General features: G+C 39.5%; 1 protein-coding gene across 1 annotated transcript in view; it reads left to right on the top strand.

The window, feature by feature from the left end:
* Nucleotides 1–5,574: 5,574 nt before the first annotated feature.
* rin2a (Ras and Rab interactor 2a) overlaps nt 5,575–25,075 on the top strand; it is a 43,907-nt gene continuing 24,406 nt past the window's right edge. The window contains exons 1-4 of the mRNA XM_061040818.1: nt 5,575–5,802; nt 14,921–15,023; nt 19,813–19,913; nt 22,406–22,616. Coding sequence (XP_060896801.1) covers nt 14,970–15,023; nt 19,813–19,913; nt 22,406–22,616 — 366 coding nt within the window. The 5' untranslated portion in view covers nt 5,575–5,802; nt 14,921–14,969. The remainder of the gene's footprint in view (nt 5,803–14,920; nt 15,024–19,812; nt 19,914–22,405; nt 22,617–25,075) is intronic.

The following is a 25,075-nucleotide window of genomic DNA, read 5'->3' as shown; positions in this document are numbered from 1 at the left end:
TCCTGTCCATGTTTATCAATCAAGACATTGACTGTATCTGGCTTCCTTTTATTCCCCAAATCCGTCATTAGTATTACCCTAACTCGAGCATTGGCTTGTCACTTGAATCAGTAAGTGCTACTTGTTGGGGCAGTTTTATTTGACAAAATCAACTGCATGATTTTCAAGAGATTTTTTGAGAAGAATAACTCTCAGATAACTTCAAATGGAGCCACTGGTGATTCTTGTGTTCATAAGTGCTTCTCTTTGGGGTTGTCTTGGAGGTGAAAAGTGGACACGTCCGCACTGAGCTGGTTATTGTTTCTCAACAAGTATGAGTTGTACATCAACCTATGATATTGTCTGACTCCATAACTAATAAATTGACGGGCATCTTGGGTTATATCTACTGGAATTGAATGCCATACAATTTGATCATCAATATTTCGATCTGCTCAGTATTGTTACCCTAACATAAACACTAACTTTGGTATAAATGCAGTAAGTGCTTTTTGTTGGGGTAGTTTTACTGACCTCTGCATGTTCAGGAAGTCTGAGATGCACTTAGAGAGAACCCTTAGATATAAAGATTGTTTTAAAGGAAAGAAAATAAAGTTTTACATAAATTGTTCTTAAAGTTGCTTTTATTTTTTGAAAACTTTGCAGCTGAAGGAGGCCTGGATCAGAATTACATCAGACCCACTGATTAGCCCTCCATGCATGCAAATTGCTTGCATGTTGATGGCTTTTTCTCCAAGTACAGGTATTGCAATTGTCTATGACCAATTATCAAGACCATTGAAACCTGTTAAAAATGAAGACAGAGTTGGGTTGAAATGGCTGCCTTGAGAATAAAAGATGGCCAAATATGTGAACCAGTCACAACTTCTACTGCAACAGGGACTCAACACAGAAGATGCCAGAAGAAACAGCTGGAGAAGCTAACAAGCAATTGTGCATTTTGTGCCTGGGATATTGACCTGACTTGGGCATGTACTTGACTTTTAAATTTGGTAAGTGCTACTTGTTGGGATGGTTTCAATGGCAAATAAGACAGACTGTACATGAAGACAGTACTACATTAAACCACATTCAGATCTCCTCAAATGGAGACACTGATGATTCTTGTGTTCATAAGTGCTTCTCTTTGGGGTTGTCTTGATTGTGACTTTGCAACAGACGTATCTCCAGCATTGAGAATGTGTGTTTGTTTTTGCGTGACTGGCTGAATGTCACCAGCATTACCCAAACACATGCGCTGATTTGGAATATGAATGCAGTAAGTGCTACTTGTTGGGGTAATGTTGCTGACCACCAAACTCCCCGATTTCAAGGCTTACCAGGGCAATGTTTCCTGTCCATGTTTATCAATCAAGACATGTACTGTATCTGGCTTCCTTTTATTCCCCAAATCCGTCATTAGTATTACCCTAACTCGAGCATTGGCTTGTCACTTGAATCAGTAAGTGCTACTTGTTGGGGCAGTTTTATTTGACAAAATCAACTGCATGATTTTCAAGAGATTTTTTGGGAAGAATCACTCTCAGATAACTTCAAATGGAGCCACTGGTGATTCTTGTGTTCATAAGTGCTTCTCTTTGGGGTTGTCTTGGAGGTGAAAAGTGGACACGTCCGCACTGAGCTGGTTATTGTTTCTCAACAAGTATGAGTTGTACACCTATGCTATTGTCTGACTCCATAACTAATAAATTGACGGGCATCTTGGGTTATATCTACTGGAATTGAATGCCATACAATTTGATCATCAATATTTCGATCTGCTCAGTATTGTTACCCTAACATAAACACTGACTTTGGTATAAATGCAGTAAGTGCTTTTTGTTGGGGTAGTTTTACTGACCTCTGCATGTTCAGGAAGTCTGAGATGCACTTAGAGAGAACCCTTAGATATAAAGATTGTTTTAAAGGAAAGAAAATAAAGTTTTACATAAATTGTTCTTAAAGTTGCTTTTATTTTTTGAAAACTTTGCAGCTGAAGGAGGCCTGGATCAGAATTACATCAGACCCACTGATTAGCCCTCCATGCATGCAAATTGCTTGCATGTTGATGGCTTTTTCTCCAAGTACAGGTATTGCAATTGTCTATGACCAATTATGAAGACCATTGAAACCTGTTAAAAATGAAGGCGGAGTTGGGTTGAAATGGCTGCCTTGAGAATAAAAGATGGCCAAATATGTGAACCAGTCACAACTTCTACTGCAACAGGGACTCAACACAGAAGATGCCAGAAGAAACAGCTGGAGAAGCTAGCAAGCAATTGTGCATTTTGTGCCTGGGATATTGACCTGACTTGGGCATGTACTTGATTTTTAAATTAGGTAAGTGCTACTTGTTGGGATGGTTTCAATGGCAAATAAGACAGACTGTACATGAAGACAGTACTACATTAAACCACATTCAGATCTCCTCAAATGGAGACACTGATGATTCTTGTGTTCATAAGTGCTTCTCTTTGGGGTTGTCTTGATTGTGACTTTGCAACAGACGTATCTCCAGCATTGAGAATGTGTGTTTGTTTTTGCATGACTGGCTGAATGTCACCAGCATTACCCAAACACATGCGCTGATTTGGAATATGAATGCAGTAAGTGCTACTTGTTGGGGTAATGTTGCTGACCACCAAACTCCCCGATTTCAAGGCTTACCAGGGCAATGTTTCCTGTCCATGTTTATCAATCAAGACATGTACTGTATCTGGCTTCCTTTTATTCCCCAAATCCGTCATTAGTATTACCCTAACTCGAGCATTGGCTTGTCACTTGAATCAGTAAGTGCTACTTGTTGGGGCAGTTTTATTTGACAACATCACTTTCACTCTGAAATAAACAGTGTCAATTTAGTACATGCTAACCAGAGGATTAACCAGAACACAGGAAATCTACCAATATCAATGGTATCTCTGCTGTCTTCCTTTAAGTAAATTGAGCCTGAAAGCGTCTCAGCCACTCCCCTCTCACCTCACTCCTGCTCCCACATACACTATTGACAACTCATGTCTGTCAATTAAAGCCTAACACTGATTGGACCTACTCGGTGTTGATCTAACTTCAAATTCAAATCTGCTGATCTGGAAACAAAAACCTAGAGTTTCCTATCTGAGAGTGAATCACCTCAGAGCTCAGGGTTAGGGTGCATCTGAATTGTCCCTCCTATCCCCATTTCACTATCCACTTTACCTTAACCCCGGGGAAAACGTCATGAGGTTAAGGAAAGATGTTAGGAGAATTCATAAAGGACTTAGGGAAAGGTGTTGCTCTAACAATCCGACCACATTTCCACTAGGCGACGTAAATAAATGCGCAAAAGTGCATCTAAAAAACTTTCCCCTGTGCCTTTTTACCTGTGAAATAATCCTAATTACCACAAGGTTGGGATTGAAATAAAAGCAATATAGGCTATCAGGCTACGAGTAACAAAAGTCAAACCATCACCTTCCTGTCCACTCAGAAATCAACATCAGAATAAATTTGATTGTATGAAATCAATTGTTAAATTTATGCAAGATATACATAATGTTGTAAGCATACAAATGTACAACTGCACAAAGCATTCTTAAGTGAATGAAATACGTTGAACAAAACATCATCTGGATAAAAATGTCTCTTATCTTTTTATCCCTTACATGATCTGTGTCACTTTCCGATCATCGTAAAGTTTGTGAACGGTCGGATGCGCGACTCGCTTTAAATGTTGTTTAACGTTGTTCTCCGATGTGCGGCCGCGGACTCGACTACGCGTCTCTTTTTCTCTCTCTCTCGTCCGCCTGTTTGTAAACTGAGCACGCTTCATAATAACATAAAGTGTGCATGTGTTGTATTACGATGTTATGTACAAGAGGTAATCGTGCTTAAGCCCAGTTAGTCCTGGCCAGTATGACCGCGGGCCGTGCCGGCCAGCGTGGAAATGGCGCAGCGGGCGGGGGCAATCGTGCTTGGGTACAGCACGGTACAAATGACCAGTGTGACCACGCCCTTAGACTGAGGGTTTGTTGAACCTTCTTTGCCCCTGATCTGTGCTCAGTACTGCTCTCCAGTGTTCAATACAAAACGTTGATTAAAGATTGACAACAGAGATAACCGGTAAGTAATAATAAAGCTAATTAACCTTTAAACAGGGTTTTTATTTTGTGTTTAAAGGTTAATTAGTCAATACACTTTAATCAACATTTTCTGTTTGTCCTTTCATTTTACTAAAACAATGAATTAAAACATTTAAAGCAAACACAAAGGTGTCCTCAATTAATTGCTGGCTCCACTCACAAGCTTTCAGCCACGAAATTATCCTTCCATTCAAGTGAAATATTATTGCACTGAACTTCTGGTATCACTGGAAGAGTCTTTGTCGTCACTTTGATCCTAAGATGTTTTATTAACTCCACCTTTTTAAAATAGCTTCTCTGTGTGATGTTATTGCTCTTAAGTGGAGGTACCAGATTCTTTAGACAGGGACCTATAGCATTTTTCCAGTTGGAACACGTGATATGAAAGTCAAAGCAGGGTTTGTTTTTGTTCCTCTGCGGAGCTGTAGGGGAAGGAGGCGGAGTTGTCAAGTTGTCGGGATAATTACGAAACCCGCGGAAGTAATGCGCCGTCACCTTCAAAATAAAGGAACATAATAGCACGTCTCGTGGAAGAAATGAGCCTAGAACCTATTAAGACATAATAATAGCACACTAAAATGCATTTTAGGCCAACAAAGTAGGAAGTATGTACATGTATTTTATTTATGGAAAAACATCATGTCAGGTTTTTACAACATTGCTGACTTAACTATTATTTGTTGTTGTAACATTGTATCAGTAAATTGTAATAGTGCACACAAGTTGAATATCAGACAAATGTATTTTGCAAACCAGTATGATGTGATCATAACATATTTTGTGTTATTTTATCTACTTTATTTTTTCTTTCTAATTTACACTAATAATCATATGTTTGATGCAATTGTAAAGTAAAGTGGATGTCCTAATGATACATGAATAATTATAATAAATTATCAATAAATTATCATCACATAAATGTTGCACTGGATATCCTGCCTAGGTTGTAGAGCAGGGATGGGCAACTTTGGTCACAGCAAGGGCCACATTCATTTAATTCTCACTGCCAGAGGGCCAAATTGTAGTACAATTACAGTCAATTATGTCTCAAATTTAACTCAACATATACCAGTGATCAAATGTTATCATGGACATATTTCTGGTTTTCATGATTTCATGGCAGATTTTGACCTGAGGGCCACATTGAGGGTTGATGGGGGCCGCATGTGGCCCCCGGGCCGCCAGTTGCCCACCCCTGTTGTAGAGCATTAGGCTTGTATCAGTTTAGTTGAGTTGACTCAGCAAAATGTGTTGGACTCAGTTTGGAGAACTAAACAAATACAAATAAATGAATAACAGTTGTTACTCTAGGAGCAAATAAAATTCAACTTCTTAATTCGTTTTTTTTAATTAATTGGAAATCATGTTATTTCGGAGTAAAAGCTTTTATAGTGCAACATGTATTTGTTTTATTTTGAAAAATATAACGGAAGTCCCTTTGTGGAATGTTTTATAGAAAACGCAGCCAGCCAACGTCTCCTTAATACTTATGGACCATGGAGGCAGCCGGCTCTGTCCTGAGTTAGTTAAGTGTTTTTACACTGTGAAAAGTTTTGCAATGTCCATTTTATCATCACATATTATGTAAATGACGAAAGGTACTTGCCATGGAACTATAATTGGAATAACTTTTGTCCGCAACTCGTCGCGGAAGCGGAGTTTTCTCATGGCAAAAGTGGATTAAAAATCCCTCCGTGAAAAGGTAAGACGGATATCCTTTGTGTTGGCTATGGCTAGTTAACTTCCAAACAGCTCTCTGTTTTTGAAAAGGGTAATAATAATAATATTTACTACGCTAGACGATGAGAGAGGAACCCTGCGAAACGTGTTTTTCAACTTATCGCCACCTGTTGCGACGTCAGTGTTTTATCAGACGTGATTGAAGCGCCCGCAACAATTTACACAACAGGGAAATTATTATTTTTCCATTGGTTGACATTTTAATCTGCATGTCAGCCTGTAATAGTTCATCATAACCTTCATGGAGATTAAACCAGGCCAGGGCACAACCGTTAGTAGCATAGATATCAAATCAAAACACAACTGTAGGGTCATTAAAAAGAGTAGATACATTGCATCGTACTGAAGCCTCAATATGAGTATGTCGATTCAGGACGACTTGCCTGTATCATGCAAGCAATTTGCTCATATATTAGGCTACAGGGGTTCCCAAACTTTTCAGCTCACTACCCCAGGTTACTGAGGACCCCCCACTGCCGCTGGAGGTGGTTAATGCATATAAACTTAGCGCACAGCTAAGCACACGCCAAATATCGGCAACACAGAAGAAACGCACAAAAGAAAACAACAAATATATTTTATACAGCTTTGCAGCCTATAAGAAGAAAGTCTAAAAACACAATATAGGCCTAAGTCATTTTCATAGACCTTAGCACGTGAGTCGACATACACAACTTACATAGACACACAGGGATGTGAATCTGCCTGTGTGTGAAGAGCAGCAGACATCTGAGTGTTTTGGTGCTGATATCGATAGTGAGGAGAGAAAAAAAAATCATATATTGATATATTGACCGATATCTTTCTTAGACCTGTAGGCTATGTAGAGCTTAATATAGATATTTATTTGCCAATATCGGCTGGCCCCGATTGGTGTCTCCCCACTTTGGTGACCAGGGATATAACCTATAGGCTTAGGCTATAGGCTGAACAACTTTTGAGTTGAACTAAGGTGGCGTTTTGTCCGTTAATAATAATAAAATACACTAAGAAGAAGATGGTTTAGCATCCTAGGGCAATCCTCAATAACAAGAAGCTCTAGATTGTCATGTCATTAACAAAGAGAGTTCATCCCCAAAGGTTTGTTTTGCCTGGAGCATCTGTTGATGTAGTGTGATATTTCAGCTCAGCCTAGAAATCCACTTGTCTGCAGTGGAATTTTGTAGCTGGTGGCTGAAAGCTTGGCTTTCTGTAGCCCCCGAATGCCTCCAGCTCACAGATTGGTGTGTCATCTATTGTTTGCTTGGTAATTAGACTGCTGTTTAAAAGTTTCTGCCAGGCATTGTCGGGGTTCCCACACTGTAACCTTACCTATGACCACAAGTCACTCACAAGTTGCATATCTCCTTTCAGTGTTTAGTTTTCATGGAGGAAAACACAAAATAGAGCCAATGTATTTCCTGATACTGGCCAAGACCCTGGTTTTTCAATCTGCTCAACAATCTGCTAATGTGCTCAGTGCTCAGGGTTGGGGACAACTCAGACTAGTACTGTTTTCTTCCTCAAACCTGAGTCACAGTTCAGGAATTCAAGAGTGCTTTGATTTTGCAGAGTTGGGGGCTGTTTCACCATCTCTTGTAAGTTTAGCTCTTTCCATATGTTGAGGAAGGAGGTATATGAGTCATTCTAGGTCATGGGTAGAAGGATAGATGCTCTGGTTAGATGCCATGCTTTAAAATAAATTAACTCAAGTTAATCTCTACATGGAAGATGGGAACGATGCAATGGCAGACACTGTAATATAAAGTGAATCATAGAATTGTTGTTATAGAAACTTGCTTGCCCTTAGGTAGTAGCCTATACTGTTCCCAAACTAAAGTGTCACTTCCAGAAATCAAACAAGTTGATTTAGAACCAACATCTTATTAAACCCAAAGAGTCAGGCATTTTTCAGAAAGTAGTGTGTAGCTCTCTAGCCATGAGCTTGTAGTTTGTGCTACAGAATACCCAGGTCTGCTGTCATCTATCAAAGCATGTTACCACAGAGTGTACCTTCAAAAGTGGTGATAGTATGCATAGTGTGCTATGTTGGGCAAATTTAGAGGACCTACATTTTTTACTATAGGCCTTTTTTTTAACCAAAAAACCTTTAGCCACAGGATGTTTCCCAACATCACAGAAATGTTGCCAATGGCTCTGACCTCCAGAAGAAAGGAACTTAGTCTGGTATTAAAACGTCTGCAGTATCTTTTGAGATTTTCCTTTTAGCTTGCTGTTATTTAGAGCTCTCGTAGGTTCCTCCGGATTGTTGTTGGGGACAGCCTGCTGCTATGGACTCCCCCCCCCCATCTGATTTTGCAAACCCGGCTTTTTGTCGGATGGCTGGTCTTCGTGAGCCTGGTTTCTTCCTCTTAAAATTATTTTTCTTTCCACTATAACTTGAGAAGTTGACTGAAAAAAGACTCATCAGCTTTGGAATACTGTGTTGTGAAAATGTTCAGGTATCAGTGCTTAAAAAACACTTACATGTAAAAATCAATCAAGGTGTGAAGTTACTTGTTGTGATTGAAATGACAAAACTGGTATTTCCCCAGATCTTTGTTTAAAGGCACAAAGAAATATAGTAAGGGAAATGCTTCTACTGGCAGTTTAAAGTTGTAGTAGAAAAAATGAAGAGCTACACTTTTCCTCTCTACTCTGTGATACTGGAGGATTTAGTAGTCTTTAGACCTATCTCTCAGCTTAACTGGCTGACTTGGCAGCAGTCCAACCACAGCAAGACAAGTATTAAAGTTTTATTTCTTTACCTTTTAAACTGCACAGATACACCAACCTGCATTCCTTATGATGAGCATAATTGAGTTGGTCATTGGTAATGTTAAAGCTATGCTGTGTAGACCATGTTTCTGAGTTCAGCGTATATTCAGAGATTTATTTTGAAAGCTTTGTCTTCTTTTTGAGAGAACCTATTCAAGGTATCATTGACTCATCATATTGTTCCATTTCTAAAATGCACAGTTGAAGCGACGTGTGATGTGCATAAAGTTTATTGTGAGAACAATCAAGAGTTTGATTCTTAATTTAGACTTATTTCATCGAAGTATGTTTTTTTTTGTGTTCAGTATTTTGATTGACATGGTTTAGGCTTTGGCTCGGAGTCCAGGGTGTGAGTCAGTGTGTAATGTGCAGGGCAATGCTATGATAGCTGCGGCTGTAGGGAACTGCCTTCACTGTCAATCGAGATATGTGTGCAATTTCTCTGCAGCTTGGTTGGTTTTTCCACGTAATAAAACTCTGCAGTGCAAATCATAGACACACCCAGCCAGTGTAAGGGGAAATGTGTGACACTTCACACACTTTTTTTAAAGAGCTAAACATTGGCTCTTTAAAAAAAAATAAGCTAAATAGTTGCCACCAAATCCCTCAATCCACCAGTCTAACCACAACCCACAGGAAATCCTTTACAGACGGCAGAGAGGTGCTCAGGAATGGTGGATGTCGACTGGGTCAGGAGTGTCCATTTCAACACTGCTTTTTCCAGCTTATGCTCTATAGTTCACAACACATCATGGACTTTTGATTGAAGGCAGCAGGCAAGACTTTGAATGAGGAAAAATGGTATCCAGCTTATTTGTTACTTTCACTCTTGTGAAGAGGAAGAGGAATAAACAACTTGCTTTATGTTTTGTATCAGCAGATCCTTTCAATAATGTACTCTCCTTTCTACTCTCCTTGTTCTGCTTCTATGTTTTCATCAAGGGTCTGAAATTTCCTTTTTGTCTCACAGGCCAGACTGGCAATCAGATGAAAGAATCAGTCAGCCAAGCATATTTCTTACCAGCAGTAATGAAATTAATCATTAGGAAGTTTTAGTGACTGCTTGTAAATATTGCCACATACTAGCTATTTAGTTTGACCAATGCTAACACTAGCTAGCTGTAGGCAGAGTAGCTGATGGCCCATTGGGGTGGTGTCCGGTGTTCCTGTTTGTGCGGGTGTGTTGGCATCACATTGAACTTCCACCAGATATGTGTGCATTGTGTGTTTCCTCCGAGTGCCAGCCTGCACCCACAAAGCCTTGACATGCAGACAGCAGAGAAGCAGGAGAAAGAAGCTGCAGTTACACCAAACGAGGTGAAAACTGCATATTTTGGTAACTATATTTGGAACAAACATTTAATGACCATGGTGGATGGCGCACTTTTGGCGCTTGGTGGGTGTACTTTTTTTAATCCCATTTCAACAGCTAACTGTTGAAACCTCCATTTCACTCATACTACAGCCTCATGCACATTGCTTCAGTACCCAGAGAAAAACAAAGCCTGACAGACCCCCTTTGTCATCTCACTGTTAATCAGATTTTACTGGACGATTGCTGTTTGTACAAGGCGATCAGAGAACTTGACCCAGAATGAAGGTGATGAAAATCTGGGTAAATAGTTTGCAGGTGTCTTATGTTAAGTCATGTTGATATTCTGACCCCTCCCCCTCAGCTGCCTCTCTTTCTCTGAAAAGGCAACCCCTGTGAGTAACTTCCTGTCCCCGAGGTTAAGGTCAGAAACTGGTTTGTGTTCTGTACATGAACACAAACCAGTTTGGAAAGGCAATTAAGAGCCAGGATTATAAACATAAGGGAAAACAGATTGAACACCAGCTTTCAAAATACTGCACCATTACATTCCCTCAAACACTGGACCCATACTGCTGAGAGCACAGTGTTGCAAGCAAGTGAAGCACAGATGGACACAGCAGGTGAATAAACATCCGAGTTTCAGTGAGTTATGTTCACACTGACTGAGGCAAACAGCAACATGTTAAGTTAATAAAAGCCTCACAGCCGTTTTTAAAAAACATTATAGCAGCGTTAAACTGTTACAGATTGTTTGGTACCTTGGTTTTGGGGTCACAGTCTTAACTTTGTCTCGGTGCGGCTCAGTAAGTCTCTATAATGTTTTACAACCCTAACTTAACGAGTCGTAACTATTTTCCAAGCAAAGGTTAAGGCTAAGCTAAGTTTGCAAGCTAGTATGGTCTCGGCTTTTTACACCGTCAAAACATAGCAAACTACTTGCTGCATTCAGGTGACTTTTCATGCTTGTTGTGCCACCATGGTAGGCCAGTTGCAAATGGCTTCTTTGGCACACTGCCTTTGTCTTGTCTTCACTTAATCTAAAGTGTTCCCACACAGCTGTCTTCGGCATTTTGTCTTCCCTTTAACGGCCATGGTGAACTGAAGTGTGACGTTCACTGACCGCTGTGAGGATAGGAATGTCAAGTACCCAAAATAAAAACAAAAATTAATATTCGAATCCCAAAATTAATAATTGATTGCCTACCCGACGAACGAATATTCCAAAAGCCGAATATTCGGGTCCAGCCCTATACTTCGTTTGACGACGTGGTTGCGCCTTCATTGCTAGTCGATATTTTACTGTGAGGAGACATTTTTCATTTCCACATTCTGTGCTTTGATTGTATTGAAATTGTAGACAACCAATAGCCCTTTAAAAATGGTTTCACTTGTGTCTGTGTAGTGGGCTGGGACTCGGGCTGTTTTGTTTATTACTGGACAACTGGGAGTACAGTGTTTGTTTTTCCTCGACTGAAGACCACAGGGGCCTTCCTGTTTACCATAGTCCAGGACTGTGAATCACTCACAATCTTGGTGTCACACTTGCGAACAGACACAAGTTGTGCTCGGAGCAAAACAACCCGCAAAAGCTAACAGCACTTCTTTGTTTTGACAAGGGGGGGTGGGCCCCACAGAGCCCCACTAGGGATGTGAAGAGGAAGAGGGAAAGGCAGTGAGAGAGACAGGAGATAAAGAGCAGCAAGGTCGCACACTTTCTGTTGCTCTGTTTTTCCTTTCCAGGAAATTAACCTGTTTCTCCATTTGTTTCTCAATCTTACATGCACACACATGCCAGTTCAAAACATAGAAATCCAGTCCAGTCATTTTCTCCTGAAGGCGCTCTCACACAAGGCAATCTGTACTGTGCCTAGGCACGCTTTCACCCTCAAAGTCCAGTTCGTTTGACTAGTGTGAGTGCTATGTTTCGTGCTCAAGCATGGTACACTTCTTTGGCTCTGGCACAGTTGGAAGAGGTGTGCTTCGGCACAGTATAGTTGCTCATGCACAGGTACACAACGCGGACATGAAGTATAGCCTTAAAGATCCCCAGCTCCATTATCAAGAAATCACAGTGTTATGGCTGTAAGCCACAAGGTCATTATGTAGCTGTCTTGTTCTCTTTGTTCTTCTCCAATGTGCAGACACAGACTCCACATTTCTATTTTTTTAGTCCACCTGTTTAAGCTTCATGATCATGTAAAGCAGTGCATAGTGTTTAACAGCATTGTGTACAAGAGGTGACCGTGCTCAGGCCAGGCTAGTCCTGGAGCAGTGTGAGTGCAGGGAATGGGGAGGGGAGGGGGCAATTGTGGGGCAACTGGGTCTAGTGTGAGTGTGCCCATTAGCCTAAAATCTTGAGGCCTGGTACGTAGCTAAGAGCTACTGTTAAAGTGCTTACAGCTGAGTGTGTTTAATCATTTGATCAGCACTTCTATTTTTATTTATTTAATGAAGCTGCCTTTTATTCATTTATCATCAGTGAGTGTTCAAATAGAGAGCCATGCTGTCCCTTGACTTCTGTATGTCAAAGATATTACAGACGCTGACTCTTAGTGAGCTCAGCCATCCCTCAAATCCATTCACTTTCAGTTAGATTCTTTCAAAAATTATCCAAAGATGAAAGTTGAAAGTTGATGGGTCATTGACATTCGAATAGTATCTTGGCTTGAAATGCCAATCCCTTCTATCTTTTGCCATTGCATTACTAATTGCAGTAATAATAAGGGTTAGCACAACAATGTTCAGTTATGTCTGCTAAGAGGAGGTATCACTTGATCATTTTATGACATGCAGTTACATCTTTGTAGGTATGTTGAAAATTATCTTTTTACTATGCATCGCAATGCAGACGTGGAAGATTCTCCAACGATGCAGTGACAGAGTTGATTATTGCCTATGGTGACATTGCTTGTAGATTTTCTGGCAGTGGCTGGACCTTTATCATTTATTGGTTTACAATAGACATTTATGTTGATTTCTAAAGCACTTCCTAAATAATAAAAAAGGGAGTTCATATTTATCTGACTGCTTGACTTCACTGATGAGAAAAAGTAGCCATGTGCAGTAACAAATTGAGGATGCAAGCCAACCTGATATTGGATTGAATTGAATCATCTTGGCCCTGGCGCATTGTTCAGGGAGTACGCGTTAAGTTCTGTGGTCATGAATATTTTAACATTTTATTTCATGTGAAAATATATTTTTATGCCAAAAAAAACACAAAAGTAATTAGATTTGTTGCTGTACTAATGCTATTTAAAAAACCCAGACCCTAACCCAACTGCTTTTCACTTTCAACTACCTGTCACTAGAATATTGCTGCCCGAGTGTTTAATTAACACAGCCATCCTGGTAACAGGTTGGTTACTACCTCTGCTGCCAGAAACACACTGCCCCCTCATCCCTAACCCCAATCCACCTATGTACCTTTTATACACAATGGCAAAATGTACAACTGACTTTGACTAGGCTTTTGATTCTGCTTTTCTGTGGTGTCTAGAGACAGAATCTCTTTTGAACTTTGGATTACATCTTTTCAAACACACAGCTTGCAGCTCAGTATGGAGCATACGATACATATTTGGATCTAACTGAAAGTGAATACCTGCCAGCACGTGTATAGGACATGCTCAGAGCACATATCTGGCTCTGGGATCAAAAGCATTCCAACAATAAGTGAACAGCAAACGTTTTGTAAAGCAGATTTCCTCAAAGTCAAATGGCAAACACTCGGGGCACTGGTGGCGCAGTGGTTTGTGCGCGCGCCCCATGTATGGAGGCGTTGCTCCTCCGGGCCGGCGTCCCGGGTTCGGGCCCCAATTGTGGCTCCTTTCCCGCATGTCATTCCCTACTCTCTCTCCCTGATTTCCGGCTCTATCCACTGTCCTGTCTCTCTAATAGAGGCACAAAGCCCAAGGATAAATCTTTTTTTTTTTTTTAAATGGCAAACACTCCAATCAGTCTAACAATAGCGCCAAGATTTATGCTTTCACAACAATCTCCCGTCCCCGCATTGTTGTGGATGTGTCTGACAGCATGGATAGGAATTTTTTCTCCACAAATGGATGCTGAGGGGGTTTATTCCCATGTGTCTTTCTTAAATGGGAGGTCTGGGAAGTGTTTGCATGCCTTGACACAGCTGGCTCATATCAACTCTGAAACAAAATCCACAACATCTAGGTCAAGCATGCCTGTGGATATGTGAACATGTGTTATTCCTCTCTGTAGTGCATAAACCACAATGACTAGGCTTTGGTATTGTTTTGAGTGAAATGGCTGTAAGAGCTCCATCAAAGACACAAAAAAGAAACATTCTTGTTAGGGCAAGTAAGCCTGTTTTTTAAAGTGTGCTATCAGCTGGGTGATGATGTAAAAAAGGGAGGAAGGGGACTAAAATTAAGGGACTCCAGCTTATGGTTTTTCCATTAAATAAAATCCATTCTGTAAAGTGAAAATGTAGACTTCTTCATTACGACAAACTACAATGTCCCACTTAACAAACTAGTGTTGATTTGACACTAAGTGACGTATTGTAGGTCACCCTCGCCTGGTATGGAACTGCAGATGAAAAATAGCCTTTTGGCTGATTCGTATATTGGAGTGCTTAAACACAAGTGACAGGCTAGGGTGAGTCATTTAAAACGCATGCTGTGAAACGTACATTTTGTCTGGATTGTGCAACAACGAAAAAACAGAGTGCTGAATTTGATTTTGTTTTCACCAAGTTAACGTCATCAAGCTTTAGCTAAAGTCCTCACTTCTTGATAAGTTTCAGAAATCTTGAATTTTTTGATGCAATATTTTGTGTCATATTTGAGGCCAGTTGAGGTGTAGCCTGTACTTTCCTGAAATGGGCGTAAAAAACGGTGTGACTGAGAAACAGAGCCGCCTTTGAAACCACTTCTGTCTTCATGTATCTCCATTTAGACTGATCTTGAGTGGACAAAATTAACTTCCTCGTTTTGTGTTTCTTTGTATGTGTAGCTCTAATCTTCTCGTTCCTTCACAGACAGTTCGGCCGAGACTCGGACAGAGAAGGCACCACATCACATGACATCATGTCCACCATCAGTCCGCCCTGCAAGCAGGAGAAGAGAGGCAGCTTCTTCAAGGTACACAACACTCAAATAAGTATATGTGTGTGTGGGGCAAACCCGTTTTCACACAGATCTAAAAAATACAGTGAGGGTGGGGGGCAGCCAAACGTCCAGTTACAGGCTCCTGGAGAAGATTACAGAGAAGGAGGAGAGAGAGGTGGAGCTGAGTGCAGCTCTGTGGTTTACCTGCCAGCCTTTTCATCTCTGCTGGTTTTCTTAAATCTCAGCATCTCCTTGTTTGCTGAACAGAGGTATTTTAAGGAATATATAATTTCTCTTAACCAACTCAAATTCATTTTTTTTCAACTTTTTTTTTTCATTAGTGCCTCAGGCATGTTTGAGGAGTACAAACTCACTTGTAAAAACTGACATTTATGATACGATTATTGCAAATTGCTGACGCTGATTGTAAGATCGATTAACTCATCAGGGGCTAAATAGATTTATGAATCATCCTAGAATTCAAATCAAGCTGCTTTGAAAATCCTTTCCTTTCCAAAAAAGCATGAGCTCTTCTTCCAGCTCAGGCTCCCTTTTTTTTATAACTCATCCGTTTAGATTTTTATTAACGCTACGTGTTATCGATAGTTAGGCACGTAGCTGACATGATTGACAGGTGTGCTCTGTGAAGCAGCTTGTCAGGAGGCTTGAAACCCGCCTCAGCTCCGGTGCTCAGCCTCAGTCAGTACTGCAGGTCTGTTTATATCTGTGACTCTGAGTGTGTTTTAGGGCTACCTTTGCTTCTCCCATCAGTCACACACACATACAGTATCTGACTGTTTACATCTTAACACAAGACTGTAAAGCAACGATTTCATTAAGAGGACCTTTAACCAGGCAACAGGGTATCTAATGTAACCCAAATCAGTGCAACCTCACTTCATCTGATATTTTTTCTTGTAAAAGAAACTTTGTCCTGTGTTGCAAGAGAGCTTAATCTTATCGAGGCTATAAGCATAGCTGCCATGTATACTTGTTAACCCTCCTGTTTTTACACTAATAATTGTCATCTGCAGACTGCATTATGATCGGTCTCTCCTGCTTACCGTTGAATATATTCCCTTTTCACCACCTGATCACATTCATCGCTTCACTAAATGGGAAATAATGCAAAATCAGAGGTGAAAATTAAGAAACTACAAAGGTGTTGTATCAAAAGTTTACCATCACATTGTCTGTTGTCTTGATTTTTGACACTGGTTAAAAAAGTGTCAACAGGCCAAGTTATTCTCTTTGTGTTGTCCAAGGAAAAAACATTTCTATGGAAACTCTTTACTGCTTAAAAAGCCACTGTTCTTTTGTAAATTGGTGCATACATTTAAATTCAAATCTAGCACATGGAGTAAAGAAAGTATTATGGTATAAACAGCAAGCATTGGACAGATCTCAGGGGTCTCCGTATGAATTCAAAACATGAAGTATCAAAGCATTATATTGCCTTATGCAGTATCTGTTAAGTTCACTTGCAGAACATAGTGTAGAGTTGTTCTTGCTGTTTATCTACAGCCTGTCATAATTATAGACTTGTCCTAAACACACATGGCCCTGAAGTGTGACCACACCTCACAGCAAAGAGCAAAGGTCAGACATCATACTAAACACCACATTAGGTAAAGTAAGAGAGATTTGTTACGTAAAAATAATATTTCAATATCATGTTGTGATTATCAAAAGTTTTATGTAAAGGGCAGACTTACTTTTTTAAATCAAGGATCAACACACTTCAGTACATTTTCCTCTAAAATGCTTTGTCACAAAAGCCATTCTGTGAATACATTTTTACCACTACTTTTAACACCTTATGATACCTCCTACACATCTGCTCTTGCTATAATTTAGGTCTGAGAGGAAACCAGAAGGAAGGTGGGGTAGAAGGAAAACTATAAATAGAAGACAGGGATCAGTAAGTTCAAGAATCTCAATGTACCGAACACTCAAGTAAAAAAAAAAATAGCTCTGAAGGTACTATGAGTAAAAATGTGACTGCACATTAATGTACATATAATGAGCTACTACTCTAAAATAGAATACTATTATTACTACATGCCTCTGTTCTCTTTAAGTGTTATGGTTTTAACCTCGCTGCAAACTAAATGTCCCCTCGGACAATAAAGTGAAGTTAAAGGGAAAGGAGCAATATATAAGATGTCAAATGAAGTAATAATAAAATTACCTTATTATATGATCAGACATGCAGGAAACATGCTATGTTGAAGTGCTGGCTTCTCTGACAACAATGCAGCAGCCAGTATGTCCTCCTTCTAACTTTAGATTCAGTCCTGAAGGGTTTGATTTTGTTTTGACCTGGACAGCCCTGGGTTTGATAGATATGAGACCAGTTATCACAGCAAACCAACAGGTGTTGCAGTGATGGAAGTGGGCAAGCTAACTGGTCCAGATAATTGATTCTTCCCCATCCTTAAATGCCTTGGAATTTCTCTAATAAGCTCCAACACCAGAAGCCTGGTAATATCAATATTGGATATGCTGTTCCAATGTATGCCATTTTGTGTGGGTCACAGTGACCCTGCCAAATATAGCCTGAAGTTTCTGGCTAAGTTACAATCATAAACTGTATAAAACATGGACGTCACCCATTGGTTTCTAGAGGGGCCCTTGAAGCCGCCACCCCCCATACCAAATTTGTTGGCTTTAAACATGTTTATTACTGCTATAATAAACATGTGTACGTGACATTGAGGCTTTTGCAGCTAGCCTCGAGTGGAAACTCAACACCAGAGGTTCCTGCTTGGTTTTTAAGAATTTCAACAACACCTCTTGCAATACTACCACAGTATCTCCTTTTATCATGTTCTTTTGTTTCCATCTTTAATATATTATTGACATGTTTTGTATGTGCATCAAGTGACCTTTAGGTAACCTTTGAAAAATGTGTACGAGTGTTAAAGCTGTGTCAATTGCCTCTTCAAGCATTACCTGGCCCTTTCTTGTTTGACCTAACAGAGAAGAACAAAGAGGAAAACAGTGAATGAACTGATTAACAAAAACAGTGTGCACTGTCTGCGCCATTATCAAACTCAGCTGTGGTGTGCCTGAGTGCAGAAATGTCCGGTTTCCAGTGCAGCTCCGTCTTTATTCAGAATGAGATTAAGTCATTCTGAAAAATTGAGGCCATTAACGTCGAAATCCAATGAGTCAGTTTGATTTCCTCTTAAACAGCTGAGCTAATAGATTTCAGGCAGCTGATCTGATGTTACTCAATAGATGCATTGCCCAACTAGACGGATAACTGGGAAATGAAACAAATGACACCACCAGAATAATCCAAGGAAAAAGAAACAACCTCAGACTATTCCCATTTAATATAAGGCATACCAGAACTTAAGACGGAAATGTACAAGAAGAATGATTTTATAATGGTCTTTATTTTCATTCAGCTTATAGTCCTAATGATTTGGTTTTCAGTTTATAACATGATAAGCAGCTTCCTTAGATCTACTGATACAACTCAGGAGTAACTGCTGGTGTACCTGTTTACAGTGCAAACAAAACTCTGCTTGTTTTAATCAAGAAGTAATCAGATCTCATATCATACAGAATCAGGTCGAAGTGAATTTGGCTGGTTTCCTGAGGAGGTGGAGATGTGCATGGCTTTACTGTATCTGTACCTGCACCTTTTCAATCTATTCTGAAAATGTACATTTCAAATTCTGATCACTATCGGGTGGGTTGCAGGTACTTTTGAGTTTATCAGACACCTGCTGTGATCTCATAGCAGCAGAATCAATCAGTGCATCTCCACAAGTGGGGTGTGGTGCGCGTCTATGCATGACGCACAGCACTGTCACTTCATTAACAAGTTCAGTAACCAGGCACGCAGACAGGATGGTTAAGTATCTTTTATTATGAAACACGTTCACTGAGCTGTCTTCGACATTTTGTTTTAAATGCTAAAAGTTGATCAGTCCTATATGGAGAGTTTCCTGGATATTTTTTGTCGCTTAAATGTTTCATGATATTTGCTTCAGTGACATCACTGCACACATTGAAACATTAACACTAACAACAGCTTCATTTAACGTAACCATTTGAAAAAGAGCTATATCAATACAACACAATAAAAATCGCCTGACAGCTTGCACTGCTCAACTTAATTCATCATAATTTGGCCCTGTGTTTTAAGAGGCAGATGATACAGATGATAGAAAGTTAAAGCTCAGCTTAGAAGCTTTAAACACTTTAATTGGTAGCTGGGACTCTCCTCAAACTCGAGCACTGGAACAACAGTGCAGGCCACAGGCAATTGCAACTCAAGCAAAGGACAATTTAGTCTCCCTGCTTCCAACATTCTTCCTTAAAACACAACATGAAGCGGTATTGTGGGCCCACATTAACAAAAATATGAATAATTACTGCCATCAGAAAAGGTTTTGTGTTTGATCATATGAAACATTTGATTTGGAAATGTTGGTTTTGCTTGCAAGTTACATTTGTAACTTCTCTAACATTAATACAGTACAGTAGAGATTTTACAACTTACTGAATTGTTATGAATTGTTTCCTCCCCGTGTTCCTCTTTAGTAACTCTGTGTGGTCAATAGGAAGTGGTCAGGCTGCGGGGTACATTGTGTTGCAGCCACACAAACACACACACACACACACACACACACACACACACACACACACACACAGGCAATACATACTGCAGTAGAAACTGAAAACACTAATAGAGGCTGAGAAAAACCTGACTCCATCAATTCATATTTTAGTTTGATTGAACTTGTATGTGACCTGCTGCTGTTTTCCATAAAATAAACACGTTGTTCTTTATGTCTCCTTGTAGCTGATTGACTCATTTGCCTGGGAAATAGGCACACTGAAGAAGGAAATGGGGAAAAAGACAGAACAATCAGAAGGAGACAACAAGACTGATCCTCTCCTCGGGTGAGTGAGAATTTATGTTGTTGACCATGTGTGTGCAGAGAAAGGAAGAGTGTGTGCATATGCATTAGGGCAGGGAAATTAATCGAATTTCAATTAAATTTGTCATCCTACAATGCTGTGTTGTGTTTGTTTTGTGCAACAGGTTTATCAAGTGCGGTTAAGGTTTGAAAGTGTTGTTATATTTTGGCCACGAGTACATCATCTCTACCTCACAAACATGTTGAATTTATTTTTATTTATCATATATCATTATTTTTATGTATATTTTTCACTTGTATTGCTTGTTTTTCAAAGAGTTCAGAATGTCAAAGTGTTAAGAGTGTTTAAGTCTGATAAATGCATGTGGTCCAGATGTTTGAAAAAATCAATGAATGGTCATCTTTAATAATCGTGATCTTAATATCAATCAAATAATAATGATGATCACAATTTTTGAACCCTAACACGCACACTTTTTATGTACGAGCAAGTACAACCTTTTGATTTAAAGGTCTTGCTGTTACCTATGACTACCAGCAGAGGTCACTCTTACTAGGTCTTTTATGTTGTGTGACTTGGTGACCAGCCAAAGACACATCAGTGGCCAACATGCATTGTCAGTTATTATGATAAGCACGAAATGGAGCAACGCGTGTGTTGTTTTTTAAATCAAGATAAAATAACTTTTTAAAAAATATGTTGTAGAAGAAAGACACAAGACAAGCCAGTAACATGTGTACGTGCATGAGCACACTTTGGATGGAGTATTTACTGTAAATTTGTGCTGATTAATTCCTCTTCAGCGCCAAATTTCTGTAGAATCCATAAAGTCCAGGTTTAGTGTGAGGGAAGTGTGAGGGAGGCAGACCAGCAGTATGAAACATTAGTTCCAGTTACTTAACCTGTTAATAATTGGTAATTGAATTCATTGAATTGAAGTCATGAACTGTCAACACATGAATCAGCATCTTTTCATCATATTAGTGCTGTCTACTTCTTTTTAAGTTTGTTGATGCTTGTGCAACACAATATTAGTTATTGAATGCTTTTACTATAGAGCAATTCAGTAATATTGGGCCAGTACATTTATTTTTACCGATGATTTAAATCAGTGACTTTTAAATATAAACATACATTAAATGAAAAAAATGCAACATTTTACACATAAATACAGCAGAAATCCAGTCTACCCTTTGTAAACGTATCTCTGACTCATGACTGTCTACAATGATTGAGAAGCGTGAGTCCCGTTTGCTGTACTGTTGTCTGAGCCGTGTTTACATCATGTTTACATGGACGGGACGGCCTTGTGTATTTGCTGTTTTAGTCAAGGACTAGAGAAAAGAAGAATAACACAGCCTACTCACTGCTTTTTTAGATTTCACGAAAGTGTCTTTAGATCTCGGTTATTCTGTGTCAATCGATGTGCAATATGAGGCTGAGTTAACCAAAGTGTGCTAACATTAGCATGCTAACACAACAATGAAGGCTACAGGCAATTGCAGCTCGAGCAAAGGACAATTTGTCCTCCGCTTGAACTTAATAGTGTTTAATTATGGTGCGTTCTAATTCATAACTCCTTTGTGGAGAGGGGTTGGAGGTGTGCTGCTGCAGGAGAGCGAAGGCTTCAGAATAGCGGAGGTATGGTCAAAAAGCAGTTTGTTTTGGTTTATTGCTGGTGCTCAAGGGCGAGATCTCCTGGATCAAAACGTCGCACATTCTTCCTTTAAACTTACACAATATGATTATGGTAAAGGCCTAATAACCCAAGAGTAAATGTATAGATATTTGAAATATTAAAATAACTTTAAAAAAAAAATAGAGATTATAAAGTGCTTGATTCAAAAGTAGAAGCAGGCTAAGCCGAGGGCTGTAAAATATTTGAAATTCAAAACAGTATTCAAAAAACAAGAAAGGAATTATGAAGGTACAGCTCCAATAAAGTAAAGCAATGTGACTGAAAACCAAGAACAGGGTTATGAAAGATGAGTATAGTCAAATTAGAAACATGTACAAACAAACATACATGAAGTGTAAATCAGTGTTTATTCAAAGGAGGAAAGAGAGAATACAGATAAGAGAAGTCTATCAGTTAATTTATAAACTCATTTAAAGTTTGTCAGTGATTCAGAGAGACATGTCTCCTCTGGCCGGTCATTTGAAGCTCAGGGGTACCGATACGTCTAAGAATCACTTTCATTTTATCAGTAACACACCTTTAAAACATCAGCTTCAAAGAAGAAACACAATCCAGATGTCATATATTAAGATTTTGAGAGAAAATTAATGCTTTACTGTCTGTTTCCAAAGCATTACTACGTTGCTGTTAAAGTTGGTAGGTAGATTCTTTGTAATTCTGCTGACAAAAAGACATAAAAATAGCTCTGAAAAATTAGATTTATTGGCAGTAGGGATGAATGTCATCCAGTCATGCTACATTAATCTGGCATTGTGTGAAAATGTTCTTTTATAAAATCCCTTCAGTGTATTTATCTGTTTCCTCTTACTTTCAGGCTGGGTGAAGAGGTGGGGGGTCTCTTCCTGCCGGCTTCCCCTCGTGCTGGAATCGGTGCAGGGCAGGCGGGAGCGAGAGACTCGGGCTATGACTCCCTCCATCGGAGGCTCAGTGTCCTGGACAGACTGGTGCACACACATGCTGTGTGGCTACAGCTGGGTCTCAGCCACCAGCATGCCACACGTTTACTGCAGAGCCAACCCACCGCGGTAAGTGGAAAGCTGCTTTTTATTATTATTGAATATATATAATTTTTAATTAGATAAAATTATCTGATACCGATAGTCACACCATAATTGAAGTACCTGGGTATGTATGTTTTAGACAGAACCACAGGAAGAGGGGGAGGTGTTTTTATTTATATAAAGTACTAAATGTACAGAAATCGAGTTTGAGTATGATGTATCAATGGAATGATAAGGACTAAATGTATACCTACCCTCAGAGATGCACATATGTATCTTAGTTTTATACAATTCTCCTGCATGTGACACTGGCTTTTATGATAAATTAGAAACACTGCTCAAAATGATCTCCCACAAAACAGAGGTGATGATTTTTGGAGATTTTAATATTGACTGGTCAAAACTTAAAAGCTCCATGATTAAATTTGAGTTTAGTCAGGTAATTAAAGGGCCCACCAGAATTACAAAATAAACACAGTCTCAGATAGATCTAATATTTTCAAAACCAGGAGGAACCAATTGTGAAGACGTACAGTCTCATAACAGGATTGTCAGATCACAATATGATTTTAGCTTCCAGGAAACTTACAGGAAAACATTTTACTAATTTCAGTTTGCCAAAGTCAAATAAAATTGTGATACCTAAACAGGATCTAATAAAGCTATAAAGTGAACTTAAAAGGGCGACATGGGACAGTGTTCTTCTAAGCAATAATCCAAATATATTGTAGCGCCTGCAGAGTCAGAATCCCCTTTCTACACCCCTTTCCAGTAACTCACACCTCCATTCATGGCTTCCTCTGTCATCCACCCACATTCATCTTACACTCCAATGGAAAACAGCCACAGTACCCCGCGCAGTCTGAATCCGACCTCCAGGAACGGCATTTGTATAGGTGCAAGTCACCGGTGATTGAAGCACAGAGACAGTGAAAGAAAGTCAGTGAAGGAGAAGTGTCACCTCGGCATAGAGCGTGTTTTGAAGTCGGTGTTATAGCCGTTTGTGTGACATCTTAGTCGCTGGAGGTCTGTCGTTCTCTGTCGGATTTGTGTGTTTCTCTGTTCGGATCAGCTGTTCGTAAGAGTCAGGAGATGCCTGTACCGGTGCAAGGACCGACTCTGACGTACTGACTGACTTTATAAACTTTGGTACTGTGAGTACCTGATGTGCCTTTTGTTTGTTTGTGTTTTTGATTGTTGCACCGCGAAGAGATATGCTGGTTTTCTTTTGAGTTTATTTCCTTATTTGTTTTTGAGGTCCGCAGTAAAACCCGGAGCAGAGTTTTTGTTTCGTTGTTAAACATTGAACTGAAATGGACTAAACTGTGGGTCGTGGGTACACCGGAGCGGACTTTTGCCAGAAGGGAGTGAACTTTGATTTACAAACAGAGATGAAAAGCGCACACACAAAGTTATAAACTACACTAAAGCCATGAACTACACTGAAACGATAAATGCAAAAGGCAACATTTCAGCAATTTGGAAACACATAAATAGCTTGATTAAACCACAGGGGAAACCCCCAAAAAGTTGAAAGCCTTATTATCTCTGAAAGTGAACAACTTGCACACACATTTAACGATTATTTCATCAAGTCAGTCAGGGAACTTTCAGTAATTTTACTGAAACTGGCAGGGTCACTGACACATTTACAGATATAGACAGAGATCATTTGTTCAATTTGCAAGCAGTTACCAAAAAGCAATTAGCTGACATAATTGATAATATTGTAGCCACCCACTCTAAAGATCTCTATAACCTGGATGTTCCATTCTAGAAACAGCAGAGTGATGTATTGACAGAACCGTTAACCCACTTGATCAACATATCCATGGCCAATGGGATTTTCCCGGATGCATGGAAAAGTGTAAGAGTGACACCTATCTTTAAATCAGGAGCAAGGAACCAAGTGGGTAATTATCGGCCAATCAGAATCCTCCCTGTTATATCAAAGGTTTTGGAGAAGGCTGTAGCAATACAACTAACAAACTACCTGGAAACAAACAGCTATCTGCACGCATTACAATTTGGGATTAGACCAAAATCTTCTACAGAAAGTGCTAACTGTTACCTTATGGAAAAATTCAAACTATATAAAGACAAAGGGAATTTGGTGGGGGCAGTCTTCCTAGACCTTAAGAAAGCATTCGATACTGTAAACCATAGCATTCTCATCTCCAAACATTCAATTTCTCAGAAAAATCCCAGGCATGGTTTGAATCTTATCTCTCCAACCGTCAACAATGTGTCGAAATAAAAATAAAAAAATCATCCTTTTTTAAATCTAAAACAGGAATCCCACAGGGATCGATCCTAGGACCACTTTTTTATTTACTGTATATGTGAGTGTGTAGATCAGTTTTTTCTGTAAGCATGTTCTCTATATATTTTTATCATATTTGTTATGTATTTTATATTGAAGACTTTTTCAGGGACAGGCATTGGAAATTAGCATTAGCTATAAATGCTGTGGTGCAGTGCAT

The sequence above is a fragment of the Labrus mixtus genome, chromosome 6 (assembly GCF_963584025.1).
Source record: "Labrus mixtus chromosome 6, fLabMix1.1, whole genome shotgun sequence".
Lineage (NCBI taxonomy): Eukaryota > Metazoa > Chordata > Actinopteri > Labriformes > Labridae > Labrus > Labrus mixtus.
The sequence above is the reverse complement of the archived record's forward strand: the minus strand, read 5'-3'. Positions and strand labels throughout refer to the sequence as shown.